At 35.0% G+C, this 19,317-nt stretch overlaps 1 protein-coding gene across 1 annotated transcript; it reads right to left on the bottom strand.

The window, feature by feature from the left end:
* Positions 1–14,386: 14,386 nt before the first annotated feature.
* LOC107820233 (protein cornichon homolog 4) lies at positions 14,387–19,114 on the bottom strand. Its single transcript, XM_075219267.1, has 4 exons — positions 18,906–19,114; positions 17,997–18,178; positions 14,832–14,954; positions 14,387–14,749 (listed from the first exon to the last, which is right to left on the bottom strand). Exons 1-4 carry the CDS (start codon positions 18,975–18,977, stop codon positions 14,707–14,709), a joined length of 420 nt encoding a protein of 139 aa, XP_075075368.1. The 5' UTR covers positions 18,978–19,114; the 3' UTR covers positions 14,387–14,706.
* Between the last annotated feature and the right edge of the window lie 203 nt (positions 19,115–19,317).

The raw sequence follows: 19,317 nt of genomic DNA, 5'->3' as shown, positions 1-19,317 counted from the left end.
TAGAGATATGATCATTAAACCGACTCATTGGATAATTCCTAATGGTTAGAATTACCATAAACTGTCAATAGGATATTCTCTTGAAGAATGTGATGTAAAAGTTTTCTTTGACTTGAGATTGTCATAGTAATTGACAAGTTATTTATTGTGCTTTGATACTAGACACATATGGCCCTAGGACGATAGTTGAAATTAAATGACAAGGATATTGGGCATAATTAAATGCTTGTAGAATTAGTGATTGATCAAGATGGAATCTGTCAACCCTTGGTAATGAGTTTAAGCTCCATGTTATCATGAATTATAAACGACCAAATTAAGACCTTGGTCAGGGCAATTGAATGAAAGAATAAATGAGTTTCTTAGATCATTCGATGGTCGATTTTATTTGACATGAACACATAGTTGGTCGCCTATTAGGATTTGACAGTTGAACCATATCCTAGGGTGACTCGGAGCTATAAGGACGGAATGAATTACTACGTTATTCTTCTACTGATTCTTGAGAGTAAATTGTATACTTCATGCTATCCGGTCATTAAGAAGTGTTGCTAGACGCCACCCTTGATTAGTATATTGATGTTGTGAATTTACTACCGGCTTAGTATTGAACCTATGAGGTCGCACACTAACGAATTTTCTGATATTTGCTAAAGGATTAATTACTTTATTATTTGACAATTAAATTAACGAATTTAATTAGTCAAATATAGTTATTAGTCCAATTGAAATATTATTATATTCTTTGCTAGAACTGAGGATATAATTAATATTGTGAACAAATTGAAATTTTCTATTTGGAATAGAAATTGAATTATATCTCTTGGTTGAAATATATGTATTATATATACAAAATTAATATTTATGTATATATGAAATATATAAAAATTAATGAAGACTAATTAGTGAAATCCAATTAAGAATTGGATTCACGTATGAAGTCCACAAAAGGGACTTAGTCGGCAAGGTGTTTCCCGTTTTGGAATGGGATTCCATCTTCAATGGAATTACCTTTTTCTAAAGTTCAATTTTGAATTGGAAAGAAAAGAAAAGAAAGCCCAAACGCTTATAATTTTTCCTTAACCTAGTGGAAAGTATTGTTGGCTTAAGTGATATATAAATACATCACTAAGTGCCAAGAAAAGCTACGAGAAAAAAGGAGACCTCGCATCTGTTAAACGAAAAAGAGTTTTTCGGAGCAGTAAAAATTAAGAAATAGTCTTGGCAAAGAGAATTAGTTTTCTTGTCGTGTTGTTGGCTGGATTTTGAGAAAATTCCAGCATACAAATTTCATTCAATTTGTTCGCGGGTTTCATTGATCAAAGGGTTGATAGCAAATATCAGTCTCTATGTGGATACGCATAGAGTCTTCGCACTATCGAAGAATTTGAAACGAGACTTTCTTCACCAGGTACGTCTTAGATCCGATCTATTGACATGTAAGTAAATTTTAAACATGAAAAGATCTGCCTAGGATTATTATTGTCTTCCACTGCGTGTTACGAATACCTATACGCAATCCTTCACTTCCTCTCTTTACTTTTCGGCGAGATCTTAAGGATTTGCTTTAGAAAGTAATTAAGCCTAGTGTTATGGCCACGAGAAATAAAAATCAAGCCACTTGAACGAGCTGAATATCAAAGATTAGAGATGGAACAGAATTTTTTAACATAGCTCAAGAGAAATAAGTCAAATTGAAGTGAGCAATTATGATACTTTAGTGTAGTTTGTAACTGCTATACACCTTGTTCGGAGGTTGGTGGAAATGTATAGAGAGGAAGAAGGATCTGCACATGGTGTTTATTGACCTGGAGAAAGCATACGACAAGGTTCCTAGAGAAGTTCTCTGGAGATATTTGGAGGCAAAAGGTGTGTCGGTACCGTACATTATGGCGATCAAGGACATGTATGATGGGGCTAAGAATCGGGTTAGGATAGTAGGAGGAGACTCTGAACATTTTCCGGTTGTAATAGGGTTACACCAAGGTTCCGCACTCAGTCTATTCTTATTCGCCTTGGTGATGGACACGTTAACGCACCATATTCAAGGGGAGGTGCCGTGGTGCATACTATTCGCCAATGACATAGTTCTGATTGATGAGTCGCGAGCTAGTCTTAACGAGAGGCTAGAGATTTGGAGACAAGCTCTTGAGTCTAATGGTTTCAAGCTGAGCAGGATGAAGACGGAATACTTGGAGTATAAGTTCAGCGCTGAGCCGGGGAAAGTGGGCGTGGATGTGAGGCTTGAATCACAGGTCATCCCAAGTAGAGGCAGCTTCAAGTACCTTGGTTCGATTATCCACGGGGGAGGGGAGATCGACGAGGATGTCACACATCGTATTGGGGTAGGATGGATGAAGTGGAGGTTAGCATCTGGAGTCTTGTGCGACAAGAGAGTGCCACCGATTCTCAAAGGTAAGTTCTATAAAGCGGTGGTTAGACCGGTAATGATGTATGGGGCTGAGTGTTGGCCTGTTAAGAACTCACATACCCAGAAGATGAGAGTAGCAGAAATGAGGATGCTGAGGTGGATGTGCGGGCACACTAGGATGGATAAGATTAAGAATGATGATATTCAGGAGAAGGTGCAAGTGGCTCCCATTGATGACAAGATGCGGGAAGTGAGACTCAGATGGTTCGGGCATGTTCAGAGGAGAAGTCCAGATGCTCCGGTAAGGAGGTGCGAGCGGCTAGTTGTGGAGGGGACGAGAAGAGGTAGAGAGCGGCCTAAGAAATATTGAGGAGAGGTGATAAGACATGATATGGCGAGGCTTCAAATTTCCGAGGATATGACACTTGATAGGAAGTTGTGGAGGTCGAGTATTAAGGTTGTAGGTTAGGAGGTAGTTGAGTCTTGCCTTACTTATACCTTTGCGAGACTAGTCTGGTAGGGTTTTTACCTAAGTTAGCTAGTGCCATTGTGTCTTACTATTTCAGTGCATGACGCATTTAATAGCTATCGCTTTACTTTGCATCTTTCTTCGGATTTCATCTTCATATTTTTTTCTTATTGTTTCTGTGGTGATACTAATATTCTCTACTTTTGTCCTTTTGTTTTCTTGAACCGAGGGTCTATCGGAAACAATCTCTCTACCCCTTTGGGGTAGGGGTGAGGTCTGCGTACACACTACCCTCCCAAGACCCCATTAGTGGGATTTCACTGGGTTGTTGTTGTTGTTGTTGTATTGTAGTTTGTAACTGATCAAGTGAAGGACAAGTTAGAATAAAATCAGTAGCATCACTATTAATTGGAGACTTAGGAATCTGAATTACCATTGGCAGGTACAAGAAAAATATGCAGAAGTGGTTGAAGAAATAAAAATGGATTGGAGGGCGGTAGCAGTTTATTCCCACTAACTATCTTCTTCCTGGACCAGCAGATTTGAATTTTTATTGTAAGAGGAAGAAGAAAGACAACAAAATGAGAAATAATAAATTGGAGAAGATGAACATTCGCCAGAAGTCTTCTTTTACAGTCAATGTTTCTTTCTTTCTCTTTGTTTTCTTGAAATTTTGACTTTTCTATTCTTAGTTGACGTGTCTTTTTCTGATTGGTGTTATTTGATATGTCAATAGCAAGTAGCATGCACACGCTTTGATTTGTGTAGAATTGTCAAATAAGTGTTCAATAGGCACACTTGTGAGTAGGTTCAAGTGTACAATTGGAACAAAGCTCAATACAGCCGCATATGTCTAAATCAAAAATAGAGGCAAGTTTAAGGGGTATTCAGCCCTTTACTAGGCTTAGGTCCTTGTGGATCTGCATAAATGATTACAACATTATCAATATATCTTAACATGGATGAATGGACTAATATTTCTTCACATTCACATCATAATTACTGTATGAGAGTTTATTTCTTGTGTTTCCCCTTTCCCTTTCTTTTTCTTCTAAATAAAGGCCAATGATAAGCTAACTCCAAAACAATCCTCAACAATAGAAGCTTGTTAAGTAATTGCAACTAATAGTTTGAGGTGACAACTTATTCTGAATCCTAATTCGAGAGCATATACTTCATAATTTGTAGTACTCCAAAAGAAATCACCAATTTTCAGAAAGGAAAAAAGGGAAAATAACTGATAAGAAGTCACTACACCTCGGTCCATTTTGCTTTACAACGGATAGAACACAACAGAAAATCCAATTATCTCTTCAATACAAAGATCTTATCACGGGGAGAACATATGAGAAATATATAACAACATGTTCAGAAAACAGTACAAAAATGTTCAGACACAGAATTTAATTTAACTCGCACCTTAGACAAAATCAGAAGCAGAACCAATGAAAGTTGGAACTGCAAATATCGTCCATCAATTACTTCGTAGATGTCACAGGGATGACTATTTGGTTTTTTTTTTTTTTTTTTTTTTTTTTAAATCTTGGGCACTTGATATCTTTCTTTTCACCATAGTAACTCCACAAAAGATTGTAATCGAGCACAGGGCAATGGTTCAATTCTTTTACAATCAAGGGAAAAAAGGGTGCATGGTCCAAGGTTTATTCCAGAAAGGCTGAACTTTATCAAACAGCCTAAGCAGGCTTCTCATAGGTATTTGCCTCTCTAAATTCTGCAATAGCACTACGAATCATTCCAGCAACATCAGATCGTACAAAGAGATGTGTATTATCCAAGACCTGTATTATAAACTTTTGCGATTGGGGCAATGCAGCATTCATATTGATAATGAACTGCGCCATGGGTACATCACTGCAAAGGAAAAGGCAGATCTCATCATACTAAAAGAAGCAAAGACATTTGAAATTAAGCTGGAGTAGGAATTCTATGTTAAGACTCGAATAGAGATAAAATGAATGCAGTAGTCTTTATATATATGTGTAGTTAAACCAATTTAATTACAGCAGATGTAGAAATCATGAGTTTAGCCCAAATCAAGATCTTGGGCGTTCTGACCCATTTAGTTTCTAATATATTTGGTTATATTTGCTTGCTCTAAATTGTAATTTACCATGATATGTACAATCCTTTGATGGCGTTCACCATGATTTAACCTAAGGCTTCAGCTGCAAAACAAACAGCAATTAGTCAAAAATGACAGCCCACCCATATAATATTTCCCCTCTCCAAAATGCATTTTTGCAGAATATTTAATTTATCACAGTTGACTCACTTCCTTCTAATATATTAGGTAAAAGAGAGGAAAGGATGGATCCTTCACCCTAAAATTAGAAATACAGTAAGGCTAATGACACAATTAGAAGGGAATTCATAAAAGCAGCCCTTGACAATTCTTTTTTCTTTTTTGGGACACTTAAATAACTTGATAATCACATGTCAAAACTTTGGATAGTGCAAAAAATAGGATACTTTACTTCAAGTTTCGCTTTCTCTCCAAAATGCTACTGCAGAAACACCATTTTTAAGACCGTGCTAACATTTCTTTCTCTAACCAGTCGGCTGAAAAAGTTAACCTAGAATATCCAACCTATACTCGAGTCCAATTCCTTGGATGAAGAAATAACTTATAGTTTGCTTCCCCAGCTGAGAAATTCCATGGTAAACAATATGGATGAGAAGGATCATTTTGTCACAACCTAGTAGACAATCCTCACAAAAAGATGGTTCTTACACATCCAAATTACATAATGCTACTATATACAACTATGCTCAGTCCCAAATAAGTTGGGGTGGGCAATGCCATTACATAAAGTGCCTAAAATCATTTATAACGGATCGGACATGCTGACCAAGAAATTCTTGAACAAGGATACTATCGAAAATTTATCTAGGGGCAAAACAAGTAAGAACCTGAAGGGTATATATCAGTATTATCAAAGGCGAAAAGCGCAAAAAAGCTCTAAGGTCCGTTGGGGCTTTAAGCGCAAGGCGCAAATAAAGCGTGAGCTTTAACGATAAAAGGCGCAACTGGAGAAAAAGTAAAAATATATATATGTAGTCCAAGACTAATAATTATAAGCATGAATAACAAATATATGGACAAAGAAATTGAAAAAAAATTACGATAAAGTGAAATTCAATTGTTTAATGTCGTCTTTTCAGGATTACACTCATTGGCTAGGAAAAGTATGCCTTAGAGCCTTGATGCGATACTAAAGCGTCCACAAAGCGAGGCGAAGCGTTCAACATGTTTTGAGCCTCGCTTCAGGGCTTAAGCGCGCTTTAAGCGCGCCTTTGACAACACTATATTAAACTAGTAAAATACAAATACTTAAATCTATTTGATCTCGTTTTGAGTTTCCTTATACCTGTTGCTGATGGGAGGTAGCAGATATCCCGTGGAATTAGTTGAGGTGTGTGCAAGCTGGCCCGGACACCACAACTATCAAAATAAATAAATAAATCTGTTTGATCTGGTTGCTTCTAAACAATCCATAGAGAATAATACTAACAACAACAACAAGAAGAAGCGCAGTAATTTCCTACAAGTAGGGTCTGGAGAGGGTAAGATGTACGCAGTCTTACCCCTACCCTAGAAGGGCAAAGAGGCTGTTTCCGATAGACCCTCGGGCGGGGAACGGATGAAAAAAAAGTAATGGCAACAAGTAGGAATAACAACAATCCACAGAGAATAATACTAAGATGACATAAATTGGTTCTGGAAGGTGAAATTAAAATGAGAAAATTAAACAAAAGGACATAACAGCTCATGTACAGTTATATGAAATTTAATGCCAAATCAAGCATAAAGAAATCTGTAAGCTTAAGTAAACAGCTTCAATCAAAGTGAAATGCACTATGAACAAACCCCTCTCTACAAACTTTTAATTTTGGTAGACCAAATTAAAAACTACATAGAGGAGGAACATACTAACCTCTCCACACAAAGGCCAGTTTGGGGCGACTGAATTTGATTATACAGTAATTTGAAAAAGGGATTGGGGTTTATCTCAGAAACAAAAGGAGAACTTACCAGTCAAGGGGAGAAGAGCAAGATTTTGCAGCCGAGGGAGAATGGACTGGAAATCAATGGGAATGAACCCGCTACAAGGAATCTGGGCTGTACGTTTGAAATTCGTGAAGGACCGACGACTCCGATATTACCCTAAAATATTTTCCGATTTATTTTGTATAAAATTATTACCAAAATACATTTATACTACTATATATTTCTTTCTTATACACTATATTTTTCCTTATATCATGTCTTTTTATCGATGACATAATTGACACAAATATCAAAATAATTTATTTTTCTTTTATCATGTTATAACTTATTCGCTTAGTTTTTGAAGGAAATTTTTTTCTTAGTTTCACATTTTTAGGAATGACTAGATCCATGCAAGAGTGTTTTGAATATTTGGATAGCAATTCAAAAATTGTCATGATATTTTTCTATCATCCATGTTCCTTTCGTAGCTTTAAAACCTTAAGTTTTTTCTTCATACCTTTCATATTTGCTTGCTGCTTCAGCAACTTTATTGACTCTTCATTGAGATTTTGTTTTAACTATGATCCACGAGGTTGTATAGCTAATTCGTAGAGAGAGTGTAACATATTAAAACTAATTATAGTAAAAATTGCACGGGGCGATCTATTTGGTCGCCCTCATTTAACTTATATCCATTTTTTTAAAAACTTTTAACTTGTACCCACTTTTTAAACAACTTCAGCCCATTTCTCCTCCTCCTTCTCCTCCTCAAAGTTTTATCTTTTTTTTTTCAGAAGTGAAGTTCATCCCTATCTGCTTCTTCTTATTTCTCCGGTGAGTCCTATAAATTTTCACGCCAACCTATACATCTGAAACAACCAATTTGCTTTCTTCTCAGCTCTTGCTCGACACACAAATTTGTTTTGCTGAAAAAATGGCACAAAATATGGGTCAAATAATTGCTCTTCTTTCTTCTCAGTTCTTGCTCGACACACAGAGATGACCTCGAAATTAAATTCTTAAAGGAGTTCAAATTTTGGGAATTAAATAGAATTTGGGTTATTGGTATCGTGAATACAAATAAATGGGTCAATGTGTTTCTACGTCTGCATGTCACCATATCAGAAGTGTAATTTCATCATCAAGGCATGCAAAAGATCATCACCATAACGTTGTTGTTGTATCATTTAAAAGCAAAAAAAAAAAACAGCCACAGCTGCAAGGATTATTGATAGAAAGAAGATGGTGTGGCAAATGAAATTATAAACAAACAAAAACTTCAGCTCTAGACCTGAAATTCCCCCTTACAAAGACAAAAACTTCAGCTCTAGAACTGAAATTCCTCAGTTACAAAGCAAAAACTTCAGCTCTTCAGCTCTAGAGCTGAAGTTCGCCAGTTACAAAACAAAAACTTTAGCTCTAGAGCTGAACTTCAGGCCATGCTACTAGAATGCTGAAGTTTTGCGTGATTGTCTTTGCTACTTCATCCATGTATGCTGAAGTTATGCGAAAAAACGGGTACGCTTGCAATTTGTTTTGTAAAACGGACACAAGTTAAAACGTGATAAAAAAACGGGTATAGATGCAAATGCCCCCTAATTATACTATAAGTAAGAAGCAAGAAGCCAAAAAAAAAAAATCCTTAAAAAGTCATGCACTAGAGGGGACAATAGTTTTGTACTCTCCAAACAATATTAACTCAAACCTAACAATTTAACTTGAATATATCCTTAAAAAGCAATTCAGAAAAGGTGAAGACACTCAACCAATATCAAAGAGAATTATACTTACCTTCTATTTCACGTGCTGAGCAAAATAGACTAAATAAAAAAATAATGATCTTTCATGAGAAAATAAAGGAAGAAGTAGTTCTAAGATAAAGAATTTCAAGTAACTCAAAGCTCCCATTTTGGCCGACTATATACATAATACAAACTATATGAATTATTCTTTGCAAATTAATTTTTGGTCGAATCCTTATATGAATATTTCCTTTCCTTTTCTTTTATTTTTGTTCTTTTTTCCTTCTCCATTTGCTTGTTTTATTTTTCTTTTCGCCTGTTACTCCACAGTTACTCCCCACATTATACTTATATATTTTGTATTAATCGCTTTATAATTTTATGCATAATTTCTTTAAATCAGTTTTTTACTAAAGCACTCTCATAATTTTTCCTTTAAATTTGAAGTACGTCAATGAAACGGGGAGAGAGGACGAAATAAGAAAAATAACATTCACATGTATGTCGAATTTTTCCTTTCTTTTCTTTGTTTTGTGATTTTCACTTTTTTCCGTTTTTTCATATTAATTGTTTTCATTTCCTTTTAGTTTCTTTCTTTGTCTTGCAATTATTCATTTTCTTTTTCCTTACCCACTTTGTTTTAATTTTCCTTTTTTCATTCCTTCACACACACACATATATCAGTTACTCTCTATTTCATGCCTTTTGTTTAAAGAAAAAATTAATCTCCTCCCACATCTTATGCAAAATTTCCATAAATAAGATTTTTTTTCTAAAACACTCCCATCATTTTCTCCTATAAATTCAAAGTGATTCGATAAGAAAAGTGAGAGAGGATAGGAAGAAAAACTATGTTACAGAAGTTCTTGTTGCAAAAATATTCAAATTGGTTATAGCATCCAGCCAAAACTTTAACAAAACTTTTGATCACTGCTTCCTTTCTTCTTGCTTCATCCCATGATAATAAATTTTAAACTCCTCAGAGAAAGCCTGATAAACTTTTTATTATGTCATGTAACCGGTGCTTGATAACTTTAAAAGTGAAGGAAGACTTATTAATATAATATGATATGATGCTAATCAAATACTATTCGATAAGATAGTAAAATTATATGCCATGAAATTAAAAAAGGTGTTAGTTGTTAATACCTCGTTCAATCTTTGCATATAACCTATTTATGTTCATTTGCGGTACACAATGTTTGAATGGTCGCAATGGAATGCAAGATAGTGAATATATATGGTGTGTCTATTTATATAGTGGTACGATGTTCAAAATTTAATGGTAAAGAATCCTTTCAAATTTCATAATTAAGTGATGAATACAAAAAGTAGTACCTAAAAGAATATAAAACTATAAAACTATTAGAACTGAAGCTTGATGTATATGATTTAAAGGAGGAGAGGAAATTGAATAGAAGAAGGAAATATAAAAAATAGTGAAAATATCGATAAAAAGTGTACAACAATGGCTGGAAAGTGTAAGGCACTAGCCATTATTGGGATTATTTCATTAGTTAATGTTGTGAATTTTTTATAGCATTTAAGTACAAAATATCATTTAGTGTGAGGTAATTTAATTTTAGGTAAAAGATAATTTGATCATTTAGTTTTTAAAGGTTATTATAATAAATTAACTTCACCTAAAAAATTTTATGCTTCTGATATAGTATGATGTGTTCAATATATTTACATAGAGTATAGTAAGTGATCAACATTACGGGTTTTATTCAATATATGTCTCGCCTCTTTTGGTTTTATAAATCCACTAGGCGGATAAGCTTTTTTCAATCACAATATCTTGTTTTACTAAGATTGTTTCACATTTATCACAAGATCGTTGTGTCACGATCCAATTTAGGATCATGACCGATGCTTAAGAGCAAGTGCCCTAAATAAGCATTATCGGTAATTTACAAAAAATCAAACAGAGTTTTTCCTATTTTAGGACTATCCACAAATTGCCTGTCCCATAAAGCAACAATAAAACCAATTAATATCCAACAAAAATAATTCATAATCTTCATCGACTATCCAATCAGTTCTCCACCATTATTAATCAACCACTTGCAAGAGACTGATGCTAAATCTATCTCCAAAAAGAAGGCCAAATACATAGATAGGCCATTAAACTTGGCCCAATTTTTCATTTTGGCACTTTAAGTCAGTCTTGTTCCATTTTGGCCCTCCAACCCCATTTCTTTTGTTCCATTTTAACACAAAAGCTGACTAGATTACATGTGTGATTTGCCTCACTCTTGTAAGCGCGTGAGAGTCATTTTTTAAGCCAAATTTTTTTTTTTACTTTTTTTTGTCATTTAATTTTTTTTTTTCATTTTTCTGCCCCCCTCCCGGAGGAAAAAATATTTTTTTTATATATTTTCAGTAATAATTACGGGTTCAACTGAACCCATAACTTTGGACGCGGAGTAAAAAATTATTAAAATCGCAAAAACAATTGATATGAACCCATAACTTTAAAAATATAATGGGTTCAATGTTAAAAATATTAAAACTAAATCCATAGGATTTAAATCCTGGATCCGCCTCTGCGTTAGGAGTATGAAATTTGGCTTAAAAACGACTCTTACGTGCCTACTAAGGTGAGGCAAATCACACATGGAATCTAGTCAGCTTTTGTGTTAAAATGGAACAAGACTAAGTTAAAGTGCCAAAATGAAAAATTGAGCCAAGTTTAATAGTCTGTCTATGTATTTGGCCTCCAAAATATGATAAGAAAGTCTGATCTAGTCAACAAGTCTAAAACAATAAACTAATACTCATCACACTATTAATAACTACGGAGCGACTCTACGAGTTTTAAAGAAAAGAATAATAACCATTAAATAAACTCTTTGCCTACGCGAAGCAAAGCAGGGCTCACTAGAATTGTCAACTCGTATGCTCTAGCTATCAAAATTCTCGCATGTGCAACTACTATCAATGTAAAAAAAAAAAATTGCGGGAAGTGAGTCGCTAAACACTTAACCACAACCGTTTTTAATGGGGACAAGTCAAATGGTATGCATATATATTAATAATCGGAAAATATCATAAAATGTCCTTTCAGAATCAGTAAACAATAATCAGTCTCATCATGTATTTTGTGTAGACAGAAATTAATCAATAATTGGGTAATCAACACAGTAAATATTGTATCATTCAATTATTATGTTTGGGAGGTCTCCAGGAATGGATCATGTAACCGGTATAATTGTGGACCTCTTCGCAAGAAGTCAAATACAACAATAATACCTACTCGAGGGAACTCAGTAACAATATGCTAGTTCTACTTTCCCACTAGCGAGAGCTGTAACGGTAATAGGTAATCCAGAATTTACAAGGTGCACCAGGTCTAACAAAACTGTCGTTAGCTACGGGATCCTTCAAAGTCTCCTCCCATTTATACTTGTTCTTGTAATCAGTAAATACTCGTATAAGGATATTTTTAAAACAGTACAGGGCATATCGATTCTTATCAAAGCATGGAATTTCATTTCGGTAACGGCAATCATATCTCAAGTAATGGTAAAACATGTCTAGTAACAGTGAGAATATTAAAGTAATAGTAATCATCTCAACTAAATATTTCGGTATTATATCAAGTAAACGACTTATCCCACATGCAAATTCAAACCAATCGGTAAACATATTCATATTAAAACTATCCATACAAGTTATGAAAACACAAATTGTGGTAAGGTTACTACTCACAGAACTCGTGTCGAAATACCAGGTGTTCACTCGAACAATCCGTACGACTTCATTCAATCAATCTATAGATACATCATATCGATCTCGTGTTAATTTTCTTGTTTAGGCTAATTCATAACTAATTTAGGATACCCAACTCTCAGGGTTTATGATTGACTCTTAATTCGTCAAATTATTATTTTATTTTTTTTACCCATGCCGTGAGAATTCAACTAGTTCATAATCTATCAATTTGACTTGTTCAGATAATTTATTTCATCCAATTCTTCACCAAAAATATACAAATGTAGTCTCTCTTTCTAGTATTTAAATAATATGTTCACAATCTATATAAACTGCTAAATTTTCATAAAAGAACTAATTAAGGAATCTGTACACGACTCAATTAAAGAGTTTAGATGGTACCTGCAGTACTCAAAAGTGCTTAGAGTTCTCAGGTGCTATTGTGTGGCTTTTAAGTTTGTTGCAATGCAAAATGTTTTCCTGATATGAGCGCCCCCAAATCTCTACGTTTCTCTTCTTTTTCCCTCTCTGTTTTCAATTGAAATCGTTGGATTTGTAATATTTTCTTCAGCTTCTTCGTTTTTCTCTTTATTCCTCGTGGGATGATCGTGTATTGGAGAAGTGTTATGCATTCAAGGGGTGGAGTTGAGATCAAATATGGTGATTCGTGTGTTTTAGGGATTTGGAGATTGGGAGTTCTCATGAGTAGATTGTTTCGTGGTTGTGGACTGTGAAAACGTAGCCAAGGTTAGTCAAAATATAGTATGTGTTGTGATTCAGTTATTGTGGCCTTTCGGAGGGTTATTTATCTATTGTGGGTGACGAGAGTTGATTTGAGGTTCATTGGTAGGCCCGATATGGATGTGTCTTCTGCACCGAGTAGGATTAGTTGGTTCCATACTGCTATTGTTGAGGGACGTGCCATTCGGTTGTTGTTGAGCTTATTCGTGTTCTGAAACGATCTGTGAGTTACTCTTCTATGCTACGAGGAGTTGTGATTCGTTGGTTATATGCACATATGGTACGATTCTATTTGGATATATATATATAGGTTTCTTTTCCTTTTTAGTTTTTGGGATAATTAAATAAATAGCCTTTATTTAACGTAGGGTATTACACTATGTGATATATGAAGCTGAGGAAGAAGCATCCACAAGTCTTTAATTGTATTAAGTCCTTATAAGTTTTAAGTACGGGGAGAGGTGAGCAGGCGGGACATCGTGCAACTTGAGCTAACCTAGGACATTATCCTTAATAGGAGGGTGTGGAGGTTGAAGATTAGCGTAGAAGGTTAGTGGGCAGTCGAGTGTTTCCCCTTGTCTTCTTGCTTCCGTAGTATTAGTGTTAGTATGGTATTATTTTATCCTTAGATGGCTATTACTACATATTGTGTATTGTATTACTTGTTATCAATGCTTCTTTCATCTTGTATCTTGTTGTCTTAGTCTTAATTTTCTAAATATCTTGTACTGTCATTACTATTATCAATGCTTCTTTCATCTTTTCTTTAGCTGAGGGTCTATCGGAAACAACCCCTCCGCCCGTCCAGGGTAGGATAAGGATACGTACATCTCACCCTCCCTAGACCCCACTTGTGGAAATACATTGGGTCGTTATTGTTGTTGCAGCACGCAAATTCTTGTAGAGGGAAAATAAAGAAAGAACGTTTTGTGCTAGTACTGGAAAGATTACACTTCCATGTTGATTCTTTTTTGCTGCTTCTCTCAGAGAATACACCATTTCCTACCGTTTGTTGCCAATTTGGAAAACAAACAGATAGGCCATCTTGGTTTCAAATTGGTCACAACTAGAGTGAGTAACCATATTTATGTCTGGTTGATATTGAGAGAGAAGGAAATAAAAGAAGCTATAATGGTAATAGGTTTCCAGATTACAATGAACGGAAACTACGGAATCAATAAGCAAGAAATGTTGCCTATAAGTCAGTAGTTCACCATCACAAGAAAAAATATGACAGGGATAAAGGATTTCATTGTCACAGATAGGATAAAAATATTGCACCCTAAAATATTGCACCCTCAATTAGCAGTTTCATATTAATGGAGAGCAAAACAAAAGAACATCATAAGTCCATTGCAGCATAGTGGAACTCTTGAAGCCAAATTTTTGTTTGTCGAACAAAAGGTACTATGCAACTCAAAATAACTTACACTCTGCAGTACAACATTAGAACCTAAAAACCTGTAGTTGCTTGAGAATTGAATAGGGAGGGGGACAGGGAGAGCTTCTGATTTTGTATGAGACTACAATCTGCAAACAAAATCTGCTCCCTCTAAACCCTAAACTTGCAAGAATAACAAACTAGACAAGCCAAGATAAACGAGCAACTGCAGCTGTTCAGTAGGGTGCATATACTTTGCTCAAACTAGAGAACCTATAGAGACTCTTCATCATCTTCCAAGGCACTGTAGATCAGCCTGCAGAAAGAACACATGGACTCGGTCAAAAAGTGTCTTATTTATAAGAACCTCCGTAACAAAGAGCTACTTAATTACTTACCAAAATAATGATATGAAGAGGAGAAGAACGATATAACCTAGTTTGAAAAGCCTCTGTTTCTTTTCCCAATCAAGCTGATTAAAAATCTCAGTCACATCAACAAGATGCTGCCTTCTCGTGTACCTAGAGCATGAAGCAACTATGAGAAATTTTGTTTAAGGAAACACATCAGCAGGAGAGGTTTGATATCTAGTTAAATCTCAATCACTGAATCAAGCACTAACAAGTTCAATGAATACAAGGATATGCGGCATTTTGAATGCATTTGAAAAGAAGGTAATGGAAGGATGAAAAAGGACTGCTTCAGTTTCAACTAGGACACAATGCAGATCCTTTAACCACTTAGAACTGGTAATATAAATATTATTTAGCAAACAAGTACCAGCTTTCCAGTGAACTATCATTGTTTTAACAAACAACGATTCATGCCAGCTAAGACTATCTTTCTGATCCACCCTAACAAAACTTCAACATAGTCTTTCCTCTAGTTTCAACTTTCATATGGCTAGATGCCCCATGGACTTCCTTTCATCATTAAGTTGAAAACAATAAAAAAAGATATACTGGCAATATTTTCAGCGATTTTACTATTTCTTTGGTCAATTTGTAAAAGGCTCAATGGAAATCTTTTTTTCCAGAGGGATAAATAAGGAAAAGAATTATTAAAAAAAACCAGCCATGCACTGGAAAACTTACTGGTATCTAAGTTGCTCCGACATGGCAGTTTAGGTGTCGTACCCGTGTCGGCACGACAATAGTATGGGTGTGGGTATGAGATCCGTATCGGATCTAGTCAAACAATTTTGGATACTTTGACCACATCAAACAGAAAAATTCGAAACGAGATACAATTTGATTCCCGAAATTAGAACTAAAACTAGGGTAAATCTAAAGAAAATAGCATCATACCACATCTAGGAAATCAATACTTTACTTATCTACAACTTGAGAATAAAGAAATTCACACTTTACAAGCTAAGTATTCCACAATATTTCTCATAATTTAGAGATATTTTTATATTTTTATTTTTTTGAATTATTTTTAGCCGGACCCCCCACCCGTATCCGTACTAGGATCTATATCCCCAAATCTTAGAATTTACATCTCGAAGGATCCGACCTCTACATCCGCACCCGTGTCGGACACCCGCACCCCTGTCAGAGCAACGTAGACTGGTATTATCTCTGAATTAATCTATTAAGTATGTGGTATCAGTAAAAACCCTCTATTTTCAGTAGACAACAAACAAATACCCCTCAATGGCAAACAAACTTGGGTTGGCTATATGACTTCTCTATATCCATTTCCCCTATTTGGGTCCATATCATTTCAATACACAGTAATTTTTGAACAAGGTTTTCCAAACCACACACCTGTTCCAGCATTGACAACAATTAACCAAACTAATAAGACTTCCATTAATACCAGACCTAATGCAAGTGTATCAACAACGACTAAGCTTTAACCTAAAAGAGTTGATATCACCTATATAGATCCATTATATTTTGTTCCAAGCTAAATTCGTATGAATTTCGAGCCATTGTAGGTCTTTCGAGTCACCCTCCCTCAATATTTTAGAACAACCTCATTCTTTTTACCACGTTCAATCATCATAATGCCACACCTATGGAACGATGAATTTAGTGGTTTATGTAGAATATGGTCAAACCATTTCATGTGACCTCACATTTTCACCTCTACGCATGCTGCTTGCGCCTCTATCGAATGTGATAATTTCTAATCTAGTCAATCTTGTATGACAGTACATCCATCTTAAAATTCACACTTTTGTGACACTCGTCTTGTGGATATGTTGGGCATTGTAGACAAATCATTCTCTCATGTACAATTGCGAGTTTTCACAACTGTTCATATACTTGCCTTTTACGTTAATAGGTTTTTTCTATCGCCTAGCATCTCATCCTCTATTTCAATCATCTTATTTAAATTTTATGTGTTACATCGTTATCAGTCATGCCCATTTTCTTGGAAGACCGAGTCTAGATATCTGAAATTTGACATTTAGGCACCATAATCCCCTCTAATATCACAATTTTTAATCAGTAATTCCTCTAGTCTCACCTTAACCTTTTTTCTTATGGAGGCTAAACTTGCAGTGCAAGTATATTCTATTTTACTTTCACTTATCTTAACACTTTCCAGATTCAAACTTGGGTTGATTCCCTAGTTCGTTTCATAAATTAACATAATATCATCTTAAATTTCATAAACTTTCGCTTTACAAATTCAGCAATGTGAAACTGGATGAAAAGGAACAACCCATGCTAATATGAGCCTGCTCAAATCATGCAAATGCAATCCTGATAAAACTTGAAAAGTAACAAATTTGTGAAACACCCTAGATCTGCTGATAACCTTGAGACCAGAAAATAACTCCACACAACAAAAAATCCACATATGGCACCTACACAGAAATATTGTTGTTGAATTGTACGTACTGCCTCATCCATAAAGCATAAATAACTAGAGCAGGAATAGTTTTATTTATTTATTTAGGTTAGCAACATGCACGTAAAATATTTCTATTGATGGGTGATAATGAGACTCTCGAGTTCAGGAACTCTGCCAGCTTCGATACCATATTGAATTGTGTGATGCGGCATCTAAAAGCTTAAGTTGCTGGAGAGAAGACAATTTTGTTCATATATTTAGGTTTGTGACAATTCCTAAACAATTAAGACAAATAAATCGTCATAAGAATAGAAAAAAAAGGAGTCTCTTCTGGACAAAATTCAATACTCCTCATGTGGTCTATAAACCAAGTTTTGCTCTAGCAAAGAAACATATCGTCAGATTTTTATTTAACAGTTTATTTTACAAATAAAAATCCTAAGAAAACCATCAATTTTACGGAAAGAAATGCTGGGCGCTTAGTCTATGTAAAAGTACTTTATAAAGGGAATCAGAAATAAATGCTGCAGAGAATCACGACAGAGGAGTATAATGGAGGAACAAAACTTAATTCCATCCCTACACATATTTCAGATCTTAAGAAGACTTAAAACAACAAGCTATAACAACTATGCTGTCTCAGCAGTGTCTACATGAATGCAGTAATCTGCAGATAAGCTAATCTGAATTTGATAAAACTTAATTTCACTTGCAGATTAGCTGTGAACCCAAAAAATTGAGCGGAAACTTACAATCTGTAATTGTAGTACATATATGGAATACATAGAAGTGACATAAACCAATGCCCTGTTATCAGATAGAGCAAGCAGAGAACTCCTTGTGTGATGAACTCCGGTAAAACAACCCCATTTATACGAGTTGCAGAGTCGTATGGGTTGATATAATCAAACTCTAGATCTGATAAGCACATCAGCTGTAACACATTTCAAATGTCAGACTTCATCTTAGAAACAGAAAAAAAAAAATAAGTTCACTGAAGTTATCACCATGATATACTCAATAGAAGGTACAGTTTATCGTGCCTACCTAACAAGAATGTAGTGTTGCTAAAAGTTTTTACAGTTTACAGTTCATATCCAAATTAGTATACTTATACAGACGCACACACATATGTATAAAAGGACATAACACTTTTCTCTTAAAACCCCAATATCTGATTTGGTATAATTTGAAGCATCCAAGCACGCAACACCTTATGCATTTGACAAGCCCCTATATGCAACACCATCACGGCCAATGTACTTTACCAAGGAGATTTTATTGAACAAGGCCAGAATCCTCATTGTCTGAATTCTACAAGAAGTTGTATCCAGCTTAATAACAGCTTACAACTGATTTGAAGCCAATGGTCCTACACATCACTTACCTCAGCAAATTCGAAAGCCTAAAAGAATTTTAATCAACATTTGCAAAAAAGTATCATCTACAGTAGATTGAGAAATCACATCAACTAACAAAAAGCTACTGCAATACGAATCTGACATTTGCATTATCAAATTAATCAAACACTAAACTTAGCTAAAACTTACATTAAAATCTAGCATAAGCTAAAAAGAAACCCTAAGTGGGTAGTTCTCTAAAAAGCCATAGAATTCGGAGGTTAAAAAGAAAAGTAAAAGAGTAAGAATTAGGAGATAGACCTGAAAAACAACCATGACAAGGAGAGAAATAAGAATGAAGAAGAAGAGGAGCCATGCCCAAACATCTGCCATACTAGTAGCTCTGCAATATTTGGTAATTAATTTGGGCCAGGTGCGTGATGCGCCCCCAGTGCTTTCTATTGGAGATTTGATTGTAAGTACTATAGAGGAAGCAACGAATCGGAGCAAAAGGCAAAGATTCCAGTTTTCAACCCGAGGAAACCGATCCACTTTGGAACCGAAGCAGATGGAGCCGGTGTTGGAAAAGAAAAAAAATCATTACACTATTCTTTAATTTTTTCAACTACTCCTATTAGATTACAAACTATTGATTTTTTAACCATACACATTGTTTTTCTTTTAATTTTTGAGAAAATTTTTAAAAACTTTTCTTTAAAACTTTGGTGATGTG

Source organism: Nicotiana tabacum, chromosome 8, assembly GCF_000715075.1.
Source record: "Nicotiana tabacum cultivar K326 chromosome 8, ASM71507v2, whole genome shotgun sequence".
Lineage (NCBI taxonomy): Eukaryota > Viridiplantae > Streptophyta > Magnoliopsida > Solanales > Solanaceae > Nicotiana > Nicotiana tabacum.
This window is presented reverse-complemented; position numbering and strand designations above follow the sequence as displayed.

What these genes read in the sequence shown, in the direction of transcription:
- LOC107820233 (XM_075219267.1), bottom strand. Translation starts at nt 18,977, where the DNA reads ATGGCAGATGTTTGGGCATGGCTCCTCTTCTTCTTCATTCTTATTTCT. An exon ending in ATGTACTACAATTACAGATT is followed by an intron (nt 14,955 to 17,996) that starts GTAAGTTTCCGC and finishes TTCATGCTCTAG; the next exon opens with GTACACGAGAAGGCAGCATC. An exon ending in CTCTTCATATCATTATTTTG is followed by an intron (nt 14,750 to 14,831) that starts GTAAGTAATTAA and finishes TTCTTTCTGCAG; the next exon opens with GCTGATCTACAGTGCCTTGG.